Raw genomic sequence first — 16,061 nt, 5'->3', positions numbered from 1 at the left:
CCTGTTTCATCAGAGGCAGAAACGGGCCTTTTTTACTAGTCTTTAAAAAAATGGCATAAAGCAGCATTTGGACGTTTTTCTCACGAAAACGTCCAAATCAGTATTTTCAAAAACTATTTTTAGGCATTTTTCTATGAGATTTGTCAGAAGTGCATCCAGATATCAAGGGGGTGTGTCAGGGGTGTGTTCAGGCCGGGACTTGGGCGTTCCTAAGACTTAGATGTTTTTCAGCCATAATGAACAAAACAAAATCATCCAGGAGTAAAACTTAGACGTTTTGAGTTAGACCTGTTTTTATAATGAATAAGGCACAAAAAGGTGCCACTGGAGGGAATCAGGGATGACCTTCCCATATTCCCTCAGTGGCCACTAACCCCTTACCACCCCCCAAAAAATGTGATGAAAAACATTACTTGCCAGCCTCAGATGTTATACTCAGGTCCATTAGAACAGCATGCAGCTCTCTGGAGTAGTCTAGTAGTGGTGCAGTGCACTGCAGACAGGTGGACCCGGGCTCCTACTGCCCCCTACCTGTTACACTTGTGGATGAAACTGTAAGCCCTCCAAAACTCACCAGAAATCCACTGTACCCACATATACAGTGGGGGAAATAAGTATTTGATCCCTTGCTGATTTTGTAAGTTTGCCCACTGACAAAGACATGAGCAGCCCATAATTGAAGGGTAGGTTATTGTAACAGTGAGAGATAGCACATCACAAATTAAATCCGGAAAATCACATTGTGGAAAGTATATGAATTTATTTGCATTCTGCAGAGGGAAATAAGTATTTAATCCCTCTGGCAAACAAGACCTAATACTTGGTGGCAAAACCCTTGTTGGCAAGCACAGCGGTCAGACGTCTTCTGTAGTTGATGATGAGGTTTGCACACATGTCAGGAGGAATTTTGGTCCACTCCTCTTTGCAGATCATCTCTAAATCATTAAGAGTTCTGGGCTGTCGCTTGGGAACTCGCATCTTCAGCTCCCTCCATAAGTTTTCAATGGGATTAAGGTCTGGTGACTGGCTAGGCCACTCCATGACCCTAATGTGCTTCTTCCTGAGCCACTCCTTTGTTGCCTTGGCTGTATGTTTTGGGTCATTGTCGTGCTGGAAGACCCAGCCACGACCCATTTTTAAGGCCCTGGCGGAGGGAAGGAGGTTGTCACTCAGAATTGTACGGTACATGGCCCCATCCATTCTCCCATTGATGCGGTGAAGTAGTCCTGTGCCCTTAGCAGAGAAACACCCCCAAACATAACATTTCCACCTCCATGCTTGACAGTGGGGACGGTGTTCTTTGGGTCATAGGCAGCATTTCTCTTCCTCCAAACACGGCGAGTTGAGTTCATGCCAAAGAGCTCAATTTTTGTCTCATCTGACCACAGCACCTTCTCCCAATCACTCTCGGCATCATCCAGGTGTTCACTGGCAAACTTCAGACGGGCCGTCACATGTGCCTTCCGGAGCAGGGGGACCTTGCGGGCACTGCAGGATTGCAATCCGTTATGTCGTAATGTGTTACCAATGGTTTTCGTGGTGACAGTGGTCCCAGCTGCCTTGAGATCATTGACAAGTTCCCCCCTTGTAGTTGTAGGCTGATTTCTAACCTTCCTCATGATCAAGGATACCCCACGAGGTGAGATTTTGCGTGGAGCCCCAGATCTTTGTCGATTGACAGTCATTTTGTACTTCTTCCATTTTCTTACTATGGCACCAACAGTTGTCTCCTTCTCGCCCAGCGTCTTACTGATGGTTTTGTAGCCCATTCCAGCCTTGTGCAGGTGTATGATCTTGTCCCTGACATCCTTAGACAGCTCCTTGCTCTTGGCCATTTTGTAGAGGTTAGAGTCTGACTGATTCACTGAGTCTGTGGACAGGTGTCTTTCATACAGGTGACCATTGCCGACAGCTGTCTGTCATGCAGGTAACGAGTTGATTTGGAGCATCTACCTGGTCTGTAGGGGCCAGATCTCTTACTGGTTGGTGGGGGATCAAATACTTATTTCCCTCTGCAGAATGCAAATAAATTCATATACTTTCCACAATGTGATTTTCCGGATTTAATTTGTGATGTGCTATCTCTCACTGTTACCAATAACCTACCCTTCAATTATGGGCTGCTCATGTCTTTGTCAGTGGGCAAACTTACAAAATCAGCAAGGGATCAAATACTTATTTCCCCCACTGTAGGTGCCCTCTTCACCCGTAAGGGCTATGGTAGTGGTGTACATTTGGGGTTTTGGGTGAGTTTTGGAGGCTCAGCAGGCAAGGTAAGGGAGCAGTGGTGAGATGTGTACCTGGGAGCATTTTACGAAGTCCACTGCAGTGCCCCCTAGGGTGCCCTATTGCTTTCCTGGGATGTCAGGGGAACCAGTCTACTAAAAATGCTGGCTCCTCCTACATCCCAATGGCTTGATTTTGTGCGTTTTGCACTTGGACATTTTTATTCTTTGAAAATGGACCACTGAAAAATGTCCAAATCACAAAACCTTGTATTTTCGAAAACAAAAGATAGATGTTTTTCTTTTTTTAAAATGACCTTCTTTCCTATTCAGGTTTGGGATGCTTTTTGCAACACGTCCAAAGTCGGGCTTAGACATCATATTGAAAATGCTGCTCCACATATCCTAACTTGCTTGCCACTGATGTCTGCTTATCAATATTGTGGGACTAGCCATATTGGGGGTCTGATCAGTACATGGAGTATATATGGTTACTAATGACATATTAAAATGGTCCAATTAAATTCTGTAAGCGAGAGGTAATTTGTGAATTTTAATATGGCTGATCTGAGAAGCAGAAGGAGCTTGTGAGGGAGGTGTTTAGAAAGTTTCAGAAATTACAGTAATGTTTTTGATTTTCTGAGGACAAGCAGAATAGCAAGACCTCACAGATGAGTGACATTATCCAACCATCTATGAGGATTCCTATCCTGCTGTCCATGGGAGATCACCTGCTTACAGGCAAGTTGGTTTTCTCTGAAGACAAGCAGGAGAGCAGGTCCTCACAGATGGTTGAATGACATCATCCATAAATGAGGACCTGTATCCTGCTGTCCAAAAAGAACACCTGCCATAGGTAAGTAACTTGGTTATATTCATCATTGGTATCTTGGAACAGTATCTTGCACAAAGGCTGCTTTGATACAATATGTTATATAGGCATCTTGGTTGCTTTGCCTCCTTGAGAAAAAATTAAATGGTTATCAATGCACGGATGAGGTTTGAGTGCACATTTTGTAATTCTGGATAAACAAACTTTGTCACCTTTGACCATATGAAGGAACATCACTGAGCACTTTATATGACACGTTGTAACAGCAATAAAGTAATGTCCATCAATATGTGATATATACAAGATTGTGCAAGTGTTATTTTTATTTATTTATTTTTTTGTTACATTTGTACCCCTCGCTTTCCCACTCATGGCAGCTCAATGCGGCTTACATGGGGCAATGGAGGGTTAAGTGACTTGCCCAGAGTCACAAGGAGCTGCCTGTGCCTGAAGTGGGAATTGAACTCAGTTCCTCAGTTCCCCAGGACCAAAGTCCACCACCCTAACCACTAGGCCACTCCTCCACTGTTGCTACTATTTGAGATTGAAGTCGACCCTTGCAGATCACCAATGTGGCCGCGCAGGCTTCTGCTTCTGTGAGAAGGATCATGGATGGATCATTCATTTCAGTATTTATATACTGCTTAGACCTAAGCGGTTTACAGTTTCATTTTACTGGTACTAGGTCTGTCTCTAGTGGACTCGCAATCTAAGTAGTACATTGTACCTGGGGCAACGGAGGGTTGAGTGACTTGCCCAGGATCACATGGATCTGCAGCAGAGGGAATTGAACCTGGTTCCCCAGGCTCTCGACCCAACCGTCAGGCAGCAGTGGTAATCAAACCCAGTTCCCCAGGTCCACAATCTGCTACACTAACCATTAGGCCACTCCTCCACTCCAGGGGCGTTCCTGCAATTTAGGCATATTGTTATAGAATAAAGGGAATCAGCACCTAATTTAAGTGCAGGGATTTACACCAAGGTTTCATTGGTGTAAATGGTCACTCCTAAATGTAGTTGCAGTTCCCGGTGCTCAGCACTGTTCTGTAAATAGCATCTAACTTTGAGCGCTGTTTAAAGAATAGCCGTTAGTGCTTTTTTTCAGAGCAGGTTTTTGGGCGCTATTTCTAGAATTTAGTCCTATGTTCTGTAGCTTTTAAGATATGGGACACGAGGGATAGGCTGTTTTGGGGAGTCCTGAATATCTAAAAATAGTAAAATATGTGGGTGTATAATTTCAGGTTTTGTATTTTGTTCTCATAGCAATCTCAAAGCTGCAGTAATCTTTAAGTGCATTGAAATTTAAATTACAGTAAGATGCTTATTTAGTTTCAGACATTGCTGGGTTTTTGTTTTCTGAAGTATTGATACCATTCTTTTTAGAGTAAACCCCTGAATGTTGAATACTTAATGATGGATGCATCCATCCTGCTTCCTCCAACTGGAACACCTCTAACTGGTATTGATTTTGTGAAGAGGTTGCCATGTGGAGACGTAGAAAGAACACGCAGAGTGAGTACATTTTTACCACTATAGCCAAAGGCAGTCTGCTTCTGTTTGTACATCATGCTGGCAGAGAGGCTCCAAGACTCAGATCAACTAACCATTGTTCTCCCTTCCATTGAAGGCTCCTTATTCAAACCGAATAATGTATGAGAGCTTGCTTTGTAGTAATGAACCATGTTAGTTTACATTAGTTTTATTTACTAAACTGATCGAGAAGAATAACTGGTTAAACTCATTATTTATTTATTTATTAGGATTTGTTTACTGCCTTTTTGAAATAATTCACTCAAGGCTGTGTACAATAAGAATAAATCAGACATGAGCAATAGACAATTACAGCAGTAAAAATATTAAAATAATACAAAGTATGGCATGTATACTACTTACAATGTCAACACAATACGCAATAAAACATTTTAATAGACAGCGTAGGGGTATAAGTAAAGTTGGAACATATAGATAAGTAAGAGGAGTTAGTGTATGGAGAACATCGTCTGCATATATAGCTACTTTTATATGTAGTAATTTACTACACCAGACCATTGAAGATACATTTCAATCATAGTAATATATTTATAACAATTATTTTATTCTAATGTAGTTTTCTTGCTTATCTGTAAAATGGAAGGTATTCTCGTAAGCTTTGTTTCCAGAGATGTACAGTTCTTCTGTTCAGTATTTCAAGTGCATTTATGATATGGAGTTGTACATACTTTCATTTCATTTCATTTTATTTTATTTTAATTTTTAAAGCACTATCTTTGCTGTCGTGCATAATGAGAATTATAAGGGGAAATATCAAATGTCCAAAAATGTTGATTTAGGTATGGTTTATTTATTGTTCATATTTTTGAAAATTATACATTTTGATCAAACATCAATTACATTCCAAGCAAGATGAATTTGTTAATAAAATATACAACCTTCGATATACATAAAATTTACAGTACAAATGTTTCATTGTTGGAAAAGTTTGGAAAATATAGAAAAACATAAAGGCCTTCATTTTACAAGCCTTATTCTGGTTTAATACGCGCATAAACCAGCACTTGGACGTTTATGCAAGATAAATGTTTAAGTCCTTATTTTGCAAAGCCTGGCCTATGCATGTATTAGGCCTAAATGCATGCAGATGGCAAGGGAGCAGGGTCTGGGTGTGTTTTGGGCGGGACAGAGGTGTGGTAATTTCATAGACACTTAGTCCTCATTTCAGAAGATGACTAAATGCCTATGTCCTAAAAAATGCACATCAGGAGTTACACCTGCTCCCAAGCATGTTTAGGATTTACTGACCTGCTGCTATTGAGCAGCACTCCACTGGAGGAATTAGGAGGTGTTGTCCCCTTAATTCCTCAGTGGTTTTTGGTCTCCAAAATGCAAAACTGCGACAGTGACTGGTATATAACCGATTATCTTTGCAACCTTAGAAACATAACTGGTTACGTGATGTAACCAGATATGTTCCAGCTTTCTAAACATCTGCTATACCTTTATTTATTTATTGTTTAATGGATGTTTATGCCACCTGCACCCAGTGCATAAACCTTCATTTCCATCTGTTTTAGAACAGGCTCTGTGTTGTCAGATTCCGTTCTAAAATACGGGTAAACATTGAGAAGCCCTAACCTGTACATCTCAATTCCTGCTTCTATAACCTATCTAAAATAATGCTGAAAACTAATTCAAACTAAAAATTGCCTTGAGTTCCTGGGCATAATACACATAATATGGTGCCATATTGGGTGTGCAGATGCTGTGTGTAACTTGACCGTGCACTTGACAAAAAGGGGGAGGTGTGTGAAATTTGAACCACCTATTACTTGCCAAATCTGTAGCCTCAAAAACTTGATCTGTAAACTTGGGAGGAGGGGAGGGGTTGGGTTGCAAAGCATGACATTGCTTGTGGTTGGCAGATGTGTTGCTTTATGATGATGCTGCTTGCCTGACAGCTCGGGGATCCGCCCCTTTTCCTTGCTGTACCTGTGAGGAGAGGGGGTGATTAGTGGCCAAGTGCTGTCCAAGCTGGACTCCAATTGTACCATTTGAACGTTTTGCAGTGGGGGAGTGAATCAGTGGCATGGGGCTCTTCACTTCTTACGCTACCAATCGAATTTAAAATTATATCCCACCACTTACAATTGCTAATAAAAAAGCAGTTTACAATACTATAATATAACATAAACATATATACATAAACACATATAATGTATTATTAAAAAGTATTTAGCTAAACAAAAAAAGCATAATATAAAACAAGGCAAGAAATTATACAGCAAATATAACACTGATACAGACTATAAATGAAGAGCAGTGATTTCCCATTGCCACATCCTAAAACAGGAACACAAACGTCCTTTGAAACATGGAATAGTCTTTCATAGAAACAGAAAATTATGGTACATACATAGCCTATCCAGTGTGCCCATCTATACCAGCTGTCCTTTCCACCATGCTTTTTTGAAACTGTCCTCATCTCCACCACTTCCACTGGACGGCTGTTCTAAGCATCCACCACCTTTTTGGAAAAATATTTCATTTGATTATTTCTGAGTCTGTTGTCTTTCACCCTCATCCTATAACCAATTGCTCCAGAGCTTGCTTTCCATAGAAGAAGGTCTGTCTGTTTTTTCCTATCTCACGTGCCTTTTTCCCAAAGTATACATATTTAGATCTTTGTCAGTCCTCATATGCTTTTTGCCAAAGATAAATCAATGGAAGATCCAAATGGATATTTGTGTGCATAGGGAGAGAAATAGGAGGAAAAGAGAGTTAATATTGCCTCTATGTATCTGAGACCTCATTTGGAATGTTGTGTGCAATTTCATAGCCTACAGCTTCAAAGGAATATAAATGGGATGGAGTCAGTCCAGAGGGCTGCTGCTAAAATGGTTAGCAGGTGCACTACTGTATATTAACCACCTTAAGATCGTCAGACTACACTTTTCTTTCGAACAGAGAAGTTCTTTATTTCCCTCTATTGTACTTCTCCCTTGTGTTTTTGCAGTCCAAATACATTTTAGCATTACATTTTAGCTGCCATACTAGAGACCATTCCTCAAACTTTGCTAGATCCTTCTTGTTATCCATACCTTCCAGAGTGTCTAACCTGTGCAGATTTTGTTATCATCCAAACCTTTCCCAGTCACCCTTCCGCAATAGTCTGGGATTTTTTTTCATGATATTTTTATAAGCAGCAAGGACTGATCTCTCTGGCACACCTCTGGTAACACCCCTATCCTTGGCTTGAACTCTGCTGCTACTCTTTGTTGCCTCCCACTCATCCAGGTTCTGATCCAGTCAGTCACCTAAGTGCCTGTATCAAGAGTGCTCAGATAACAAATTCCAAACACTGCAACCCCAGTTCCATACGGAAAGCTTTAGCAGATGTTTTGTTATAACCTCAGGCCTGAGGTTGTCAGCCTAGCCCCTTAATTAGAAAGTACCTGGGGAGATCAGGACATACAGCTGCTCACCAGTTATCAAATATAACTGTTTTACAGGCCTTCAGCAAAGATCTTTCTCGCTCTCTTTCCTGGGCTGAAACTGGGGGGGGGGGGGGGGGGGGGGTGGAACGGTACAATCCAAATGAAAAACGCTCCTGGTCCAATCAGAGCCCAGTCAACAAGTTTTAAAAGAAAGCTGGTTACATCACTATAGGCATTTCCTTTATCAGTGTTCTAACTAAAAGAAAGAAAGGTCAGTTCTTTGTAACAAATATAACATGCACCACCTGCTGTCCAAACTAAAGAAATACACTTCAAGAATTAATAAAGGCAATTTTACAGGCTTAACACACACTGTTCTGTCACAGGAACCCACTAGATTTGATCATAAAAACATAGTCTCAATACATACTGTAGATAGAGCCTTCTGACAAACCAACTCATTAGTCATCAGAAAAACAGAGCTTACAGTAAGTACCACTGTGCTGTGAGCTCTGTGTTAACAATAACAAACAATTAATGGACATTGTTGGATTTATATGGCAGAACCTTTTTGTACTTTGAGCAACCCACCATATTTTATAATTTGTATATGTTTTATTTACGAATATTCATAATCTTTGTGATTAAAAGTGTTTATATGTTTGAATTTTATATTTCCCAGTTGCTCTTTATGTTTCTATAGTTACCTTGTGATTGGGTACTCCTCTTTTGTGTATTTCTAAAGGTGTGACTAGTGAATATTTTCTTCAAAGAATGCTTATTTACAGGTGAGCAACTTTGCATTCTTCAGTGCAACAAGCACATGTCCTTGTAACTCAGAAATAATTGCATACACAAGATGCTGTAGTTGTTAAATTACTGTTTTTTTAAACAGTTTTTTCGTAAATGCAGCCTCATTATAAAATAATCATATGTTATGCCACCAACAAATGCATAGGCAGAAGGATAATTGCAGTTTCTGATCTGATGGGAAATGGGCATTTGACTATAAATGTGAATGATTCCTTTTGAAGCAGGGATGTGAAAAGATGTAAACACTTGTGGTGAAAAATGAAAGTCCCTTCTTCCCAGTCCAGGAGCCTGGAAAATCTATAGACAGTAGGGATATTCATTTGTTAGTGCACATTTGGTTTGTTTATATGCCTTAAAATTAGTGTGTTGAAGCTCAGTAGTACACTTCCAATTGTACAGAATACTTCAGTGAGGGGCCCTTTTACTAAGCTGCGTAAGTGTCTACACACGCCCAACTGCGCCAATTTGGAGTAACCGCCCAGCTACCGTGTGGCTCTTGCAGTAATTTCATTTCTCTGAGGACAAGCAGGCTGGTTGTTCTTACATGTGGGTCGACGTTCGCGTCGGCCCAGGAATCAGCATTTTGCAAGCAAAATATAAAAAAGGTTTTGCCAGAGTCTTCTGGCACGCGTGCAGCGCACACTGATTTCCCGCCAGTCGCGCGAACGCGTTCCTCAGTTTTCTCTGTGTTGAGGTGTGGTAGAGTTTTTTCTGCGCTCCTCTCAGGACTGGGAAAGAGTCTTCGTTTCGTGGCTTTTTGCCTTCTTTTCTTTCTTTTTTAATAATACTAGTTTAAAAAAAAAACTTCCTGTAGTTTCTTTTGCCCCTTTTAAAGTTTCCTTTGTTTTCGACGCGGCCAGCTTGTTCCCTTCTTTTTGTGCCCTTTTTTCTTTTAATAGGCACAATCACGTCTTTTGATTTCGCCGAAGCCGTTTTTCCTTCCATGTCATTGAAGACACCCAGCAGCTTCAAACGTTGTACTTAGTGCAACTGGACCATCTCAGGTACCGATACCCATGCCTGGTGTATCCAGTGCCTTGGGCCCGACCATAGCCCAGCCGCTTGCAGTGTGTGTCTTTGTATGAAGAAACGGACCCAAGCATCTTGAGAGGTCCAACAAGAAATGCTTTTTGGGGCTCGGTCTGGTCCTTTGACGTCGGTACGAAGGTTGGCGGCGTCGACTTCGAGGGCAGCATCGATGTCGGGAGCAGAGGTAATGGCTGCTGCAAGACCTATTCACGCTGGGAGCAGTGAGGCATCGAGTGGGTCTCCACCTGCCTTGAGGCCTCCTGTTATGCAGGCCCCCCGGGACTGACCTTTGTCGGACCCAGCCCCGAGGAGGCGTCAGGATTCCACGTCCTCATCGGTACCAAGGAATCTCGATGACGGGTGTCGAGCAAAGGCGAAGAAGCAGCGTCATCGTTCCCCTTCTACACACGATGCCGGGAGCTCCGGAGCGTCGAGGGAATCGGCACCCGAGAAGCGTCAGAGCCGAGAGGATCGCTCCCCCTCTATTCAGGAGGTGCCGATGCATCTGTCTTCTGGTAGCCCTGTACCTGCTCCCAAGCCTCGACGGATTCTGCCACCGGCTCCTTTATTGACCCCGCAGCCTTGTCCGACGGCGGCTCTCAACGAGCGCATCAGGGCCCTACTTCCAGAGCTTCTAGAAGGGTTACTGTGCCAGTATGCTTTGGTGTCGGGGGTGCTTGCACCTTCCGTACCGTCTGTTGCAGTGGCATCTGGCCCTTTGCCTGTGGTGAGGTCCCCGACCTCGGTGTCGGCTGCCACCCAGGTCGACTCCTCTTCAACTTCGGTGGAGGAAGCTTCGCCGGAGTCCAGGCGGGCGCCAACTTCTCGGCACTGCCATGGAGGTCGGCATCGAGGTAGGCTCAGTTTCGGACTGCTCTGACAGATGTCTTGTCCGATACTGAAGATGAGCGTTTGTGGGAGGAAGAGGAGAATCCCAGGTACTTTTCTTCTGACGAGTCCTATGGGATTCCCTCTGACCCTTCCCCTCCACTAGAAAGGAGATCTGTCTCCACCGGAGAGTCTATCCTTTACCTCCTTTGTCTAGGAAATGGCTGCGGCTATTCTCTTCCCTATGGAGGTTGAGGATGAGCCCAAGGCTGAGATGCTTGAGGTCCCGGATTATCCTTCTCCGCATAGAGAGGCTGCAACGGCTCCTTTGCATAATGTACTGAGGGAAGTCCTTATGCGAAGCTGGTCGTTCTCTCTGTCTAATCCCGTGATCCCGAAAAAGACTGAATCCCAATATCGGATCCGCGGTGATCCTGGATTGATGAGGTCTCAGCTACCTTACAATTCCATGGTGGTGGACTCCATCCTCAAAAGAACCAAGAGCATTAGGGACTATGCCTTGGCGCCCCCAGGCAGAGAACCTAGAACCTTGGACTCTTTTGGGAGGAAGACGTATCAGGCCGCTATGCTCGCTACCAAAATCCAGACATACCAGCTCTTCACGAGCATCCACTTGTGGAATTCGGTAAGGCAACTGTCCAGCTTAGTTGATGCACTGCCTCCGGAGCAGGCTGAGCCTTTTCGCCAGGTGGTCAGGCAGCAGAAGGCGTGTCGAAAATTCCTGGCCAGGGGTACGTTCGACACTTCTGATGTAGCATTCAGGATCGCTGCCCAAGGTATAGTGATGCGCAGACTCTCATGGCTGCGTGTCTCTGACCTGGATCATTTAGTCCAGCAGTGGATGGCAGATGTTCCTTGCCGGGGGTATAACCTTTTTGGTGAGAAAGTAGAGGATCTGGTTGACCAGCTCAAGAAGCACAATGATGCTATGGATTTTCTCTCCCGTCGAGCGTCTTCTGCTACTACCTCCTCATCTAGGAGGTTTTTTGGAAGGAAGAGGAGTGCTCCCTTTTCCTATGCTAGGTGTAGGTACACTCCTGCTTTTCGGCAGCCTGCCCAGGCTCAGTCCCAGCGCGCTCATTCTCGTCAACAGTGTGCACCTAAGGCCACTGCGGCTCCCCAGCAAAAGCAAGGGACGAGCTTTTGACTGGCTCCAGTTCAGCATATCCTCAATAAACGTCTCTGTACTGGACAACTTGCTGGTTACTTCTGGGGCACATGGCCTCCACAGTTCATGTAACGTCCATAGCACGTCTACATATGAGATCAGCTCAATGGACCTTAGCTTCCCAGTGGTTTCAAGCTGCAGCAGATCTAGAGGATGTAATCCAACTGTCCACCGACTTTCAGAATTCTCTTCAGTGGTGGACGATTCGATCCAATTTGACCATGGGACGACCTCAAACATTCATAATGTGATATCTTCCCTTGTATCATTTATCTTATATATATATATATATATATATATATATATATATTTTTTTAAATTTCAAACAACTTTACGGATTAATTTAGACTTCAATTAAGTTCATTGACTGAAGTAACTAAAGGACCTCAGAAGCACAATGAATACAGTAGCGGCGCTTCATTTGTCAAGAGACCCAAATGCTCCCAACTCTTAGTACGCCATTGGCTCCTCATTGGTCCACTCAACCTTCCTTTCATAACGTTTATTCTTTAATTCACAAAATATTTCAATGTTAAAACAGCTTTTAGTAGTGGCTTGATAGTAGTTTGTTGTTAGTAATGGAAACCATTATTAAATGTGACCGATATACAGCATGTTTCATAGATGCTGCATCAGGGTCAAGTCCATTGTAATCAAGGAAAAATACACATTAATGTAAAGTATACTCCTAACCAATATTCAGTTCACCATAATGTCTATAAAGACAACTTACTATTAAGCACCCTATCATGAAATCTTTACTCTTAAAATGGCGACAGCGTTCCTGCACTTTAAATAGTACTGCCCCCGAGTCCCTCCAATCAAAATGTCATCTATTTAGACCTATCCAATCCCTTCACTTGCCTTTGTCAAAGTAGTGAGCCCCACTCCAATTGGTTATTAAGTCCATTTTCGGCAAAAATTGCAAAAAGGCATTTTTTTGCAGGTGCGCTGAAAAATGGATCTGCACGCTCCCAAAACACGCACTTACACTACTGCAGGCCATTTTTCAACACACTTTATTAAAAGGACCCCCTAGATTGCTACATGAAGCAAAGAAATTTGATAGAGCAACACCAGTTTTCCGGAAATTGCATTGCTTGCCTGTGAAAACAAGAATTCAATTTAAGTTGGGTTATTTGATTTTCAAGATTTCATGATCATGAGCAATTTGTTGTATGTTTTCCCAATGTCAAAGGGGTTAAATCTAAGAAGTGGTTAACAGCTACTTTTCCCTATCAAACTGTTTTCTTTTGGAATGGTTTACCTCCTGGATTGAGGCACAAAGGAATTATGTCATCCCCATTATAAGCTGAAAATTTATTTGTTCAGAAAAGTTTTATGTAATTGATTTGAAAATGTATCTATTAGTTACAATTTGATGTCTAATTATTATATGACATCCTGTGAATGCCTAGTGTTTTTCTTTTATGTAATCTGCTCTGAGCTTAATTGGTAAACAGCAGAATATCAATTTTTCAGTTATTATATACATGGACCTTTGTATTAATGCAGGTGCAACCAATCTGCGTACATTAAAAAGTTCTAACATGCAGTAGGTGTATTAAAAACAAATGTTACAAACAAACCAAAAAAAGACCACCTTCTCATTTGGAAAGATTGAAAATGAACTGAAATTTATGGGGGATATGCACATCGCTAACAGACGCAGAGACTTAGCTCATGCTTTCCTCCTTTTTCATGTGATCAGGAGTGCTTCATGTCACAAGCAGCCAGTTTATTTGAGGAACTGAAATGCTATGAACACAAGATGACCAGATGACTCCATGTCATAGGGGGCAGACTGAGTCAATTGCATCTTTGAATTTGTTCCAATTTTTTTAAAGAACATAAAGACTATAAATCCACAGATTCAGCAGAGTAAAGAAGGACTGGATATGAAGCTTTCTGGTCACTTTGATTTTTATTTTACTGAAAAACATTTAAACAGGATTGCTGAACAGCTGTGTGTCATATTGAGACATAATTACACTTCAAACAAAAAAACAGCACCACAGGCCTTTAAAATGGAACAAAGTTCTTTAATGAATCCATTTGGATACAGAAAGTGAAGGTGCCTTGGTGCTTTATAACTTTTGCTACGTGAGACGTGGGGTAAGGAATATTGTAGATGAAAATATTCGAGTTATTCCCCAAGTTTTCCACGTCATCACTGTGACCCCTGACGCAGGTGCTAGTCACCGAAACACGGCCCGTGTCGGGTCAAGGCTCATTCATTAAAGAACTTTGTTCCATTTTAAAGGCCCGTGGTGCTGTTTTTTTGTTTGGACTTTAGTTTGTACTTTGTTCCCTCTCTTTTGTTATAGACATAATTACACTTAACATAATGACAATATATATAAATGTTTGTTTATGTTTGAGTACTTGCTGTACCACCTAAACAGTAAGTGCACAAGACGGTGTACAGATTATAAAAACAGGGAAATGAACACCAATTAAATTACTAGGGTAGGACAGACAAGGAAGAAGGAAAAAGAGGAAGAAAGGAATTATTTATTTATTTATTTTTTACATTTGTACCCCGCGCTTTCCCACATGTTGCAGGCTCAATGCGGCTTACATAGTAAATACAATTCCAGAGTCTGGAGAAGAAAATTACAAATTGTAGTAAACGAGTAGTTGTATGTTTTGATATAAATGCAATCAAAGATGGGTAACAAACGGAGAAGAGATAGGGAAGGTTAAGGAGTAGTAAGGATGGTAAGGAAAGATAGGGAGGTGCAAAGGAGATTGGGAGATATAGTCTAATGGATAACAATCATCAGGATCAGATAGCTGGTTTGAAAATTTAATTACAATCATTCGAGTAAGCTTTCTTGAAGAGGTGGGTCTTCAACATTTTCCTGAAGGATAGATGGTCATTGTATATATAGCTTGAAGAAAAACGCCGTGGTCATCCTGGACACACCCCCTGTGCTAATATTTATACTAGGGATGGGCAACCACAGTCGAGGGCCACAACCCATTCAGGCTTCCAAGACCTCCACAATGAACATGCATGAGATCTATTTGCATAGAATGGAAGCAGTACATGCAAATCAATCTTATATAATCTCATGCATATTCATTGTGGAAATCCTGAAAACCCGAATGGTAGAGATTCTCACTGACAGACTTTTGACTCCACTGTGGATAGATTATATCCATTCTGCAAAAGGTACATCTTCAGATATGAAGGTACTGAGGCAGATATTTTTTGGAAGGAAGTTCCAAAGAGCTGGAGCAGTACAAAAAAAGGCCAAAGCACGAGTAGATTCTAATTGTGAGCTACATAGAGAAGCCATGCAGAGGTGATTCAAAAGCTGAACAAAGTGCATTCATTGGGATGTAAGTGGTAATAAGGGAGGTAAGATCAGCAGGGGCTTGTGTGAAAAGAACGTTATGGGTCCGACACAAAATCTTGAACTGAACTCTGAAATATGTGTCGGGAGGCAGTGTCATATTTCTTAGTGAAAGAGAGAACATGAATAGCTGTGTTCTTCATTAGGATGGCATTAATTCCACCGTAGGCAATGTTACAGTAGTCTAGATGAGTGATAACTGTAGAGTAAAGGAGAGTGAGACAGGCTGAAGCATCCAGATATTTCCATACTGAACAGAACTGATGGAGCGCATTGAAGCTAGACCTAACAGTGGAGGCCATCTGGTGTTCAAAACTGAGCTGTTGGTCAATATGTATTCCAAGATATTTAAATGTTTGCAATAAAGGAAGTGGGGTACCTTCAATGGAAGGAGAGACTGTAGGTCAAAACAGAAGGCCAGTTAACCAAGAAGCAGCAGATTTGGCTGGATTCAGGATCAAACGTTTTCAATGAGCCAAGTAGTGACAGTCAATGCAGGTTTGAATTTGTGTGAGGTCAGTTAGAATCATGAGTAGAGAGAAGCAGAATACCATCTTTGTAGTTGAAGACTGTGATATTACATTATTGAATAAGCATGAAAAATGGGCTTAAAAAGAGGGGGGGGGGGGGCTAAAATGGATCCCTGAGGAACACTAAGGCCACTGGGAATGATGAGGATTTCAAAAATCCCTGGTAACTGCAATCAGAAAGATAGGAATGGAACAAATGATGAACTGATCCAGAGATTGCTATGTTGGATAAACGGGGCAAAAGTAGATTATGATTAATAATGTGAAAGGCATAGCTAAGATCTAGGAAAATAACTGTTTTGCCCGAGTTAAATACAGTGGG

At 41.9% G+C, this 16,061-nt stretch overlaps 1 protein-coding gene across 6 annotated transcripts in view; it reads left to right on the top strand.

Moving 5' to 3' along the window:
* The window catches only part of CLEC16A (C-type lectin domain containing 16A), a 365,691-nt gene that overhangs the window by 172,070 nt on the left and 177,560 nt on the right, over window positions 1-16,061 (top strand). For all 6 annotated transcript variants that reach the window (XM_030211400.1, XM_030211398.1, XM_030211399.1 and 3 more), the window contains one exon: window positions 4,441-4,569. In XM_030211400.1, coding sequence (XP_030067260.1) covers window positions 4,441-4,569 — 129 coding nt within the window. The remainder of the gene's footprint in view (window positions 1-4,440; window positions 4,570-16,061) is intronic.

Source organism: Microcaecilia unicolor, chromosome 8 (assembly GCF_901765095.1).
Source record: "Microcaecilia unicolor chromosome 8, aMicUni1.1, whole genome shotgun sequence".
NCBI classification, from domain to species: domain Eukaryota; kingdom Metazoa; phylum Chordata; class Amphibia; order Gymnophiona; family Siphonopidae; genus Microcaecilia; species Microcaecilia unicolor.
This window is presented reverse-complemented; position numbering and strand designations above follow the sequence as displayed.